The sequence below is a fragment of the Odocoileus virginianus genome, chromosome 6 (genome assembly GCF_023699985.2).
Source record: "Odocoileus virginianus isolate 20LAN1187 ecotype Illinois chromosome 6, Ovbor_1.2, whole genome shotgun sequence".
Taxonomy (NCBI): domain Eukaryota; kingdom Metazoa; phylum Chordata; class Mammalia; order Artiodactyla; family Cervidae; genus Odocoileus; species Odocoileus virginianus.
In genome coordinates, this window is record NC_069679.1 from 71,779,541 (window position 1) to 71,790,279 (window position 10,739).

General features: G+C 38.7%; 1 protein-coding gene across 5 annotated transcripts in view; it reads left to right on the top strand.

Annotated features, from left to right (window-relative positions):
• Positions 1–10,105, top strand: part of PSEN1 (presenilin 1) — a 67,708-nt gene extending 57,603 nt beyond the window's left edge. For all 5 annotated transcript variants that reach the window (XM_020911197.2, XM_020911200.2, XM_020911203.2 and 2 more), the window contains 2 exons: positions 7,495–7,613; positions 8,857–10,105. In XM_020911197.2, coding sequence (XP_020766856.1) covers positions 7,495–7,613; positions 8,857–9,012 — 275 coding nt within the window. In that variant the 3' untranslated portion in view covers positions 9,013–10,105. The remainder of the gene's footprint in view (positions 1–7,494; positions 7,614–8,856) is intronic.
• The last annotated feature ends 634 nt before the right edge of the window (positions 10,106–10,739 follow it).

A 10,739-nucleotide genomic window follows, 5' to 3' on the forward strand; every position in this document is an offset into this window, starting at 1 on the left:
CTTTCACACTCCTGGGAAACCAGATGCAATCACCTCCTCTTTTAGCCAGGCTTGAACTTACCTTTGCTGGTATTGTCTCTGCCTGCAGAGTTACCATTGTAATTAGGTTACCTCTTCTGTTCTGTTCTGTCTTTTCTTTTCTCAATGATGCTTAGAAACAAAAGAAGTCAGCAATATAGCTGTTGAGCATGACAGCAGTGGGATTCTCTCATGACTGCTTTTCCTACTTAAAGGGTCTCTCTCTTGATCATCTGCATTCTTCATCAGTAACTTTTTCTTTTTAAAGGAAAACCCAAAAATTGTCCCTTCCAACTGCAGATTAATGTTTTGTTTATCTGGGACCAATATAAAATAATAATTGACATTCTTTTCTAAGCATCCAGCACACACATAACCATCTCTTCATTACTGGTTTACTCTGCACAAGTAAACCAGACTTGTGGTTACTTACAGAAAAGTCTCAGTTTACAATAGAATTTGATATGTATGTAAAGACATGTGTGTCTTCCAAAACAGCCTTATCAAAATCAAAATTTAATCAGAAAACTGAACACAGAGTTTTAAATTATAAATGTAAAACATGTTTATTCAGTGGTCTGCATTGGAAGTGCAGAGTAGAGTCCTAACCACTGGACCACCTGGGAATTCTCCTGAGTCTATTTTAATTTTGCTAATAAAATATACCTGCATTTCTCTGTCCATTAAAATGAATTCTATGAAGCATAACTATAGCATTTGCCATAATATTATTATTATTTAAACAAACATAAGCCAGTATGTGAAAAGTGAGGTGATAATTTTAAGCTTGATCAGTACATTGTTTTTGTTTATTTTGTAGTAAACCTCTGTTGAGACATAACATACTATACTATTCACCCATTTAAAGAGATGAAAGTGAAAGTTACTCAGCTGTGTCCAACTCTTTATGACCCCCTGGACTATACAGTCCATGGAATTCTCCAGGCCAGAATACTGGAGTGGGTAATGTTTCCCTTCTCTAGGGGATCTTTCCAACCCAGGAATTGAGCCCAGGTTTCCCACACTGCAGGCAGATTCTTTACCAGCTTCTTCACAGGGGAAGCCCTACATTTAAAGTGATGGCCTTAGTATATTCACAGAATTATTCAGCCATCACCACAGTTGACTTTAGAACATTGTCAATACCCCATAAAGAAACCTTACACTCTTTACTATTACCTCATCAATCCCTCTCATCCTGCCTTCCCCTTTAAAAGTGTGCAATGCAGTGGTTTTTATTATAGTTGTATAGCCATTACCACAAGCTAATGTTGGAACATGTTCATCACCTCAGAAAGAAACCCTGTACTCATTACTCCTGTCCCCCCAAAAAACCAACTAATGTACTGTCATAATAGATTTGCCTTTTCTGGACATTTCAGCTAAATGGAATCACCCAGTATATGGTTCTTTGTACTGATTTCTTTCATTTGGCATAATATTTTCAAGGTTTATGTTATAATATGTGCTAGTACTTGGTTTCTTTCTTTTTTTTAACTCACTTTTGGCTGTGCTGGGCCTTTGTTGCTGCTTGAGCTTTTCTCTAGACATGGTGCGAGGGCTTCTCATTTCAGTGGCTTCTCTCACTGCGGAGCACCGGCTGTAGCACGTGGGCTCAGTAGTCGCGGCTCCCAAGCTCTGGAGCCCAGGCTCAGTGGTTGTGGCGCACAGGCTTAGTTGCTCCACAGCATGTGGAATCTTCACAGATCAGGGATCAAACCCATGTCTCCTGCATTGGCAGGCGGATTCTTCACCCCTCAGCTACCAGGGAAACCCCCTCATTTCTTTTTGTAGCCAAATAATATTCCATTGTAAGGATATGTCACATTTATCATCCATTCATCAGTTAATATAGATTTTTTCCATTTCGAGCTATTAGGCATATTGTTGCTATGAATGTTCATGTACCTGTCTGTGTGGACATATGTTTTTATTTCTCTTAGGTTTATACCTACAAATAGAATGCTGAGTCATATGATAACTGTATATTTAACCTTTTGAGGAACTACCAGATGGTTTTCCAAAGTGTCTGCACCATTTTGCATTCCCACTAGCACTGTTTGTATGTTCCAGTTCTTACACATCTTCACTGACACTTTTTATTATCTGTCTTTTGATTATAATCATTCTAGTAAATGTAAAGTGGTATCTCATCAGGGTTTTGATTTGCATTTTTCTGATGACTAATAATGTTGAGTATCTTTTTGTGTGCTAAAATTTTTATTTATTTGTATTTGGCTGTGCTGGGTCTGTGTTGCTGCACTTGGGCTTTCTCTAGTTGCAGCGAGCGGGAGTACTGCACAGTGCTGCTGTGCCATGCACAGACTTCTCATTGCACTGGCTTCTCTTGTTGCGGAGCATGGGCCCAGTTGCCCTATGGCATGTGGAATCCTGCCAGAGCAGGGATTGAACCCATGTCCTCTGTATTTGCAGGCATATTCTTTAACCACCAAGGAAGTCTATCATCTGTGTTATTTTTTTTAATTTATTTCTATAGCTTTTTTTTTTCCTTTCCTGAAGAACTTAGTTTCAGTTGGTTTCTTATAGCACTATTTGGAATCAAGTCTTTTTAAGGCTATCATTTGTTTAGCCACTGTGTGTGCCAAGAACTTTTCTGTATTATTTTTAACTCTGATACCAACCTTGTGAAATAGCTCTGTAATCCCCATCTTGTAGCTGAAGAATTTGAGGGTTAAAGAATGAGTTGGGCTCTTTTGCACACTTGAAACTGGTAGAAGTATTCATCATTATGGGAAGGTTAGCAAGTTAAAGGATAACTGACTCTCTAATTCAGAGCATTGAAGTTCACGGGTCATATGGTTTATTTTTGCACTCAGGAAGACTTCACTCTGGCTTCCACAACTTAAAAAGAAACGCTGGCTACTCAGTAAGATCTTATTAACCAGAACCCTGCTCCTTTCTCACATACATCTAGAGCAGATCCTGCTTCTCAGGGCTCTCAACTCCTGTCTTCCAGAAGTAACTCAGACAACAAAGCTTTAAGACCAGGATCAAACTTCAGTTGGCAATAGTTACTTAACATCCAGAAAGGTAAAAGCAAGTTGTAAAGCTTAATGGGTTACTGTTGAGCCTCCAGTCAAAGAGTATTTTTGAATCCATAGTTTTGAAAAGAACTTAATAAGTTAAAAATAATGTTTGGCAATAGAAAATCTAGGACCTCTGCATTTCTGTGTAAGTTTTAGGAATCAGCTTGTTAATTTCTATAAACTGATCCTAAAATTTATTTGGAAATGTAAAGAACTTAGAATATCCAAAATAATTTTGAAAGAGAAGAAAGAAGGTGGTGGACTTAAGCAGTCTGATTTCAATCAAAGCTTACCCTGAAACCACAGCAATCAAGACAGGCACAAGGATAGACATATAAATCAATGAAACAAAACTGAAAGTCCAGAAGTAAATCTATATTTATGGTCAATGATTTTTTTTTAACAAAGGTGCTAAAATAATTCAGTGGCAAAGGGATATAATCTTACAATCAAAAGTTAACCCAAAATGTGTCATAAACTGAAATGTAAATGGAAAAACTGTAAAACTTATAGAAGAAAACAAAAACTTCATGACCTTGGGTTGGGCAAAGAGTTCATTAATATAACAGTGATATATAGAAGAAAAAAATTGATAGGTTGGACCTTGTCAAAATTTAAAACTTCAAACGATACCATTTAGAGAAGAGATATTTAGGGAATTCCCTGGCAGTGGTTAGAGCTCTGTGCTTTCACTGGTGAGGAGGAGGGTTCAATCCCTGGTTGGGGAACTGCAGTCCCACAAGCCACATGGCACAGCCAAAAAGGAGAGAGAAGAGGTATCTATAGACTCATGTTCATAGCACTATTCACAATGACCATGAGATGGAAGCAACCTAAGTGTCCATTGACAGATGAATGGATAAACAAAGTGTGGTGTATACATACAGTGAGGTGTTATTCAACTTCTAAAAGAAAGGAAAATCTAACACATGCTACAGTGTGGATGAACCAAAGCATTATGCTAAGTGAAATAAACCAGTCACAGTAAGATGAATACTGTATGATTCCACTTAAATGAAGTACCTCTAGTAGTCAGACTCAGAGATGGAAAGTGGAATGATGGTTTCCAGGGTCTGGAGGGAGAGAGGAAGGAGGATTTACTTAATGGGTACAGAGTTTCACTTCTGCAAAATGAAGAGTTCTGTGGGTGGATGGTGGTGATGGTAGCACAACAGTGTGAAGGTAGTTAATGCCACTGAACTGTGTATTTAACCACATTAAAAAAAAAAAAAGATAGTGTTAACAAAAGCAAAGGGGGACACAGGTTCGATCCCTGGTTCAGAAAGATCCCATGTGCTGAGTGCTGCAGCTACTAAAGCCTGCACTCCTAGAACCTGCGCTCTGCAACAAGAGAGGCCACCACAATGAGAAGCCCAAGCACCACAGCAAAGAGTAGCCCTGCCTTTCCGCACTAGACAAAGCCTGTGTGCAGCAACGAAGACCCAGCACAGCCAAAAATAAATTCTAAAAAAATTAAAATTTGGGGGACATCCCTGGTGGTCCAGTGGCTAAGACCCCATGCTCCCAGTGCAGGGGGGCCAGGTTCAATCCCTGGCCAGGGAACTAGATCCCATGTGCTCTGACTAAGACCCAGCAAGGCCAAATAAAAATAAGTAAGTTGTGTTTTTTTTTTTTTAATTAAAATTTTTTTAAAAAGAGCAACATACTAAGAGACAATATTTGCAAATCCTGTTAAAGAATTTGTAGTTAGGATATAAAGAGAATTCTTACAACTCAATAATAGGAAGATATTTTATTTATTTATTTATTTTTTAGGAAGATATTTTAAAAATAGGGTAATACTTTTAATAAACATTTCCTCAAAGGAGAAATATAATGGCTAATAAACACATGAAAAGATACTCAACATCATGATTCAGAATGGCTTTAATCAAAAAGACAGCAACACCAAGTGCCCGTGAGGACTGAAGAAACCGGAAGCACTGTCACTGCTGGTGGGAATGCACAGATGCAGCCGTCGGGGAGGACAACTTGCAGCTTGTCAAAAGGCTGAATGTTAGTCTACCATAGAACCCAGCAGATCCACTCCTAGGAATCTCCCCAATGGGAATGAAAGCAGTCTGCCCACCCAAAGAGGTGTGCACTGATGTTCATAGCAGCGTTATTCATAATAGCCAAAAACGGAACACAATCTAAATGTTCATCAACTGGTGATGGATAAACAAAATATAGTATACCCATACAATGAAAAGCTATTCATCAGTGAAAAGGAACAAACTATATAGATACATGCCAAAATCATGGATAAACTTCAGAAATATTATGTTAATACAGATGGCCAACAAGCACATGAAAAGGTGTTCAACATCACTCATTGTTAGAGAAATGCAAATCAAAACTACAGTGAGGTTTCACCTCACACCAGTCAGAATGACCATCATCAAAAAGTCTACAAATAATAAATTCTGGAGAGGATGTGGAGAAAAGGGAACCTTCCTGAACTCTTGGTGGGAATGTAAATTGTTACAGCCACTTTGTAAGAATAGTATGGAGGTTCCTTAAAAAACTAGTTACTGTATGATTCTGCATATATCTGGAAAAGACAGAAACTCTAATTCAAAAAAGATACATATACCCTGATGTTCATAGCACTATTTACAGTAGTCAAGACATGGAAGCAACCTAAATGTCCATTGACAGGTGAATGTATAAAGATGATGTGGTACGTATATACATGATGGAATATATTCAGCCATAGAAAAGAATGAAATAATGCCATTTGCAGCAACTTGGATGGACCTAGAGATTATCATATTAAGTGAAGTAAGTCAGAGAATGATAAATATCATGTGATATCACTTATATGTGAAATCTAAAAAAATGATACAAATGGGCTTATTAACAACAGAAATAGACTCACAGACATAGAAAACAAACTTGGTTACCAAAGGGGAACCTGTGGGGTAGGGAATAATTTAGGAGTTTGGGGTTAACAGATATATAGTATTATATATAAAATAGGTAAACAACAAGAACCTACTATATAGCCCAGGAAGCTATATTCAGTACCTTGTGATAACCTGTAATGAAACATAATCTGAATATATATATATATATATATAAAACTGAACCACCTTATACACCTGAAACTAACACAACATTGTACATCAGTTCAGTTCAGTTGCTCAGTTGTATCCGACTCTTTGCAACCCCATGGACTGCAGTATGCTAGGCTTCTCTGTCCATCACCAACTCCTGGAGATTGCTCAAACTTATCTCCATTGAGTCAATGATGCCATCCAAGCATCTCATCCTGTCACCCCTTTCTCCTCCTCCCTTCAATCTTTCCCACCATCAGGGTCTTTTCCAATGAGTCAGTTCTTCACATTAGGTGGCCAAAGTATTGGAGCTTCAGCATCAGTCCTTCCAAATGAATATTCAGGACTGATTTCCTTTAGGATGGACTGGTTGGATTTCCTTGCAGTCCAAGGGGCTCTCAAGAGTCTTCCCTAACACTACAATTCAAAAGCATCAGTTCTTCAGTGCTCAGCTTTCTTTATGGTCCAACTGTCACATCTATTTCCATACATGACCACTGGAAAAACCATAGCTTTGACTAGACAGACCTTTGTCGGCAAAGTAATGTCTCTGCTTTTTAATATGCTGTCTAGGTTGGTCATAACTTTTCTTCCAAGGAGCAAGCATTTTTAAATTTCACAGCTACATTCACCATCTGTAGTGATTTTGGAGCCCAAGAAAATAAAGTCTGTCACTGTTTCCATTGTTTCCCCATCTATTTGCTATGAAGTGATGGGACCGGATGCCATGATCTTGGTTTTTTGAATGTCACTATACTTCAATTTTTTTTAATTATATTAAATGAAAGAAGCCAGTCACAAAAAACTTCATATTATGAGTCCATTTCTATGTGTCTAGAAAAGTCAGATTTATAGAGTTAGAAATCACAGATTAGTTGCTTAAAGCTTGAAACACAAGTATCTGAGTGGGGTAATGGAAATGTAGATTATGGTAATGGTTGCACAATTCGAAGTTTTTTACAGTCATTGAATTGGTGCATTTTATGAAGTAAATTATACCTCAGTGAAACTGTTTTTCAAATAAAGGGAGATGATATCTATCTCATAGGGCTTCTTGTGAGGATTTATTGGAACAAGTGCCAGGAATAAACTTGGCAACAATAGATGACAATTATTATCTACTGTCATTATTTTTTATATAGAACAGCAGCATCTACTGTTAAGAACCCAGAGTCAGCCCTATAGCATCTGAACCTCCTGTTACAGAAAGCAAACAAAAAAAAAAGGGAAAACCTAATTAAAGCCTAACTTTGTATAATATCATTTACTGACTTCTTATTCAGTGTGGGATGGGGAGGGAGCACATTTTTAAATTGTGAAGTCATAGCAAAGAGTGACAAACTTTTATATTCATAATCTTTCTGTTTTAGGGGGAGTAAAACTTGGATTAGGAGATTTCATTTTCTACAGTGTTCTGGTTGGTAAAGCTTCTGCAACAGCCAGTGGAGACTGGAACACAACCATAGCCTGTTTTGTAGCCATATTAATTGTAAGTATACATTGATTAAAACCTGTTAGAACTCCTTATCTCAAAACTCTGATTAAAAGGCAGTTCTTTTAACCCCAGCTTGGCTGAGTGTTCCAATGACCTGGGGGGCTTTTTAAAAACACAAATAATTGGACCTCACCTGAATAGTTTCTCCATGTGGCCACACATTGAAATCACCTGGGAGCTTTTAAAACAGTGCTTCTCTGCCCTGATATATTATTTAATTTGTTTTAATTGTGTATTTTTTTTAAGTTCCCCCAGGAAATTCTGGTAAGCACCTCTGATTAGGAACCACTGCTTCAAGCCTGGAAATATAAATAATTATGTAGAGAATTAGATCAGTCTTAAAGGGGTAAGCAGTTCCTCACTTAGTGTGGGTTTGGTGGCAGTTTTGCATTTAACGCCACAACCTGCAGCATACAGTGTCCTTTGGGCAGGCAATATGAGGCAAGAAAAGCTAACATAGTGCCTGATCACACATAGATTTTGCTTATAGAGTCACAATGTGAGCCTGAAGCTTTCAGAACTACAATTTTAAGTAACTCATAAGATATTTCTTACTGTTATTTTTGCTGGAGGTATGATGTCTCATGTATTATATATATGAGTGAAGTTGGATGAGAGGTTAGATGAGAGCCTTTACATATTATTTATTTTGTGATTATATTTGTGATTTATCTTGGTCATGGGACCAGTTAGAATTTTCATTTATTCCTCTTTTGAGGTTAGTTTTCTGGATGTATCTTAGTGTCTCAGTTAACTAGGGTGAAAAATGGGCTGTATTATATAGCTGCTCTGTGTTTACAAGAAAACACTATACACTTTATAAACAAACGTTTGTTGGTTTATTCCATGAGCACCTCTTTGCCCCCAGGCAGCATAAAGAATGTTCTTCACCTCTGGGATTTTTAGCTAGCCAAACTAAATCTACAGTAGCCAAGTCAATATTTTAGATAGCAATTTCAGTATTGTTAATTTGTTTTAAAAAATCATTTCGCTTATTTTCAGATTCTATCCCGTACCTAGAATTAGGGGATGTAATATCAATAATATATGGATAATAATCTCTATTGTGAAGAAAAATGTTTCCAGATTCAATGAAAAAACTTCTGTTCTAAAATTTAACCTCAGGATTGTATATTCAATTAACTAAATTAAGACCAAGATTTGTGATTGAGTTGATTTGCACAGAATACTTGCATAATTATGTCTGCATTTGTGTCTCTTCCCCCCTTCTCCACAGGGTTTGTGCCTTACATTATTGCTCCTTGCCATTTTCAAGAAAGCATTACCAGCTCTTCCAGTCTCTATCACCTTTGGGCTTATTTTCTACTTTGCCACAGATTATCTTGTTCAGCCCTTTATGGACCAGTTAGCATTCCATCAGTTTTATATCTAGCATATTTACAGTTAGAATCTCATGGATTTTTCGCCTTTGACTTTAACAAAATCTGGGGACTACAAAGGTGATTTTCCGGTGTCCACATCTAACAAAATCAAGATTCCCAGCTGGACTTTTTGCAGCTTCCTTCCAAGTCTTCCTGACCACCTGCACTATTGGGCGTTGGAAGGAGGTTTCTACAGAAAACGGTTTTGAACACGTCATTGTGAACTAAGTCCCTCAATGCAGAAACTACCAGATTTGAGGGACAAGGACAAGGCAAAGCCATGGGCCAAAAAGTTGCTGTGCTCCCACCAGCAGGTTGACCTGTGGTCGTAGGTGGACTTTACCAACGCTGCAGATTCTCAGGAATACCATTACCAGGAGGTTAAATGAAATGGTTTAAACCAAACAGGACTCTTCATCTTAAGCTACATATTGAAAATCAACCTAATAAATCTGTATTGAATTCTGAACCTTTTCGGGAGATACCATAAGGAGAGCAGGCACCAGCAGCAAAATGGAAAGATGGGAAGGGACTCAAACTTTCAGACTTTGCTGCAGACTTACCATTTTTAAATAAGACTTTTTTTCACCTGAGTCAAGTCAGAGGTATAGGTTGATTTTGACACTTCTTCTCAAGCACTGAAGCTCATTATCTGTGGCTGCCATTTCTTCCCAAGGCCAGTCTGAACTTATTTGAGGTTGCTTTATCTTAAAAGTCTTAACCTCAGGTTCAAATTCAGTAATTTCTGGAAATAATGGGACTGTAACTCAACAATTCCCTATCACCCTTAGGTAAATTCTGGATTTTCCACCAAATTCCTAATTTGTAGGCATATTGGGAGGTTCACTTGCCCCCAGGTTCCTCCCTCCTTCCTTCTCTCTCCCTTTACTCCCCTCACGAGCACTTCTCCTGTACGGTAAATAAGACAGCCCTGTTGTGGTAGCAGATGGTCCAGTTGTTATAGGATTTTGCTCTTTGTGTGGTGCAAAGAATGTGTCATGAATCAGTGCTCTCACCCCTGCTGTCATGATTTCTTCAATAGCAAAATACAGTGTGTGCCCAAAGACAGTAGAATTAAAGAAGAGTAAAATTGCTCGTGAAGCACTTTCTGTCCTGATTTTTTCCTTTCTTTTTTTTTTTTTTTTTTAAGCTACAACCCATTGTCTCTTGACAGTAGGCCGGAATTTGAGCCAATAGCCAAAAGCCAGTGGTTTATAAAGTTTATGACTCAGTTGTATCTGTACACAGCTTGGAGAACACCGTTATTTCACTTGGTGAGCTGAGGGAGAACCGAGAGTCTGGAGGAGAAGCAGCTGCCAAGAGAAGAGAGGAGAGGCCCCCAGTAGCCAGTGGGACAAAATGAGGTCATGTCCTGTGAAGGAGAGGACCCGAGCGATTCCTCAAGAAACTCACAACGGGTGTTCTGTATTTCCCCTTCCGCGTTACCTTTCGTTTCAGTGTACCTCTGTGAGAACTGGGCCTCCGAGTTCAGCCCCTAAGCAGTTCAGTTGGAAAATGAACAGAAATAGAGTCACCAGCTGTGGGCACACAGCATCTCTGGAGGAAGTTTGCCAGGCACACCCCTTTTCTTACACAGCCAGCCCTCAGCCATGGTGATCACACCCCTTCTCTTACCACTGCCAGCCCTCAGCCACAGTGACCACACCCCTTCGCCAACCACAGCCAGCCCTCAGCCACGGTGACCACACCCCTTCTCTTACCACTGCCAGCCCTCAGC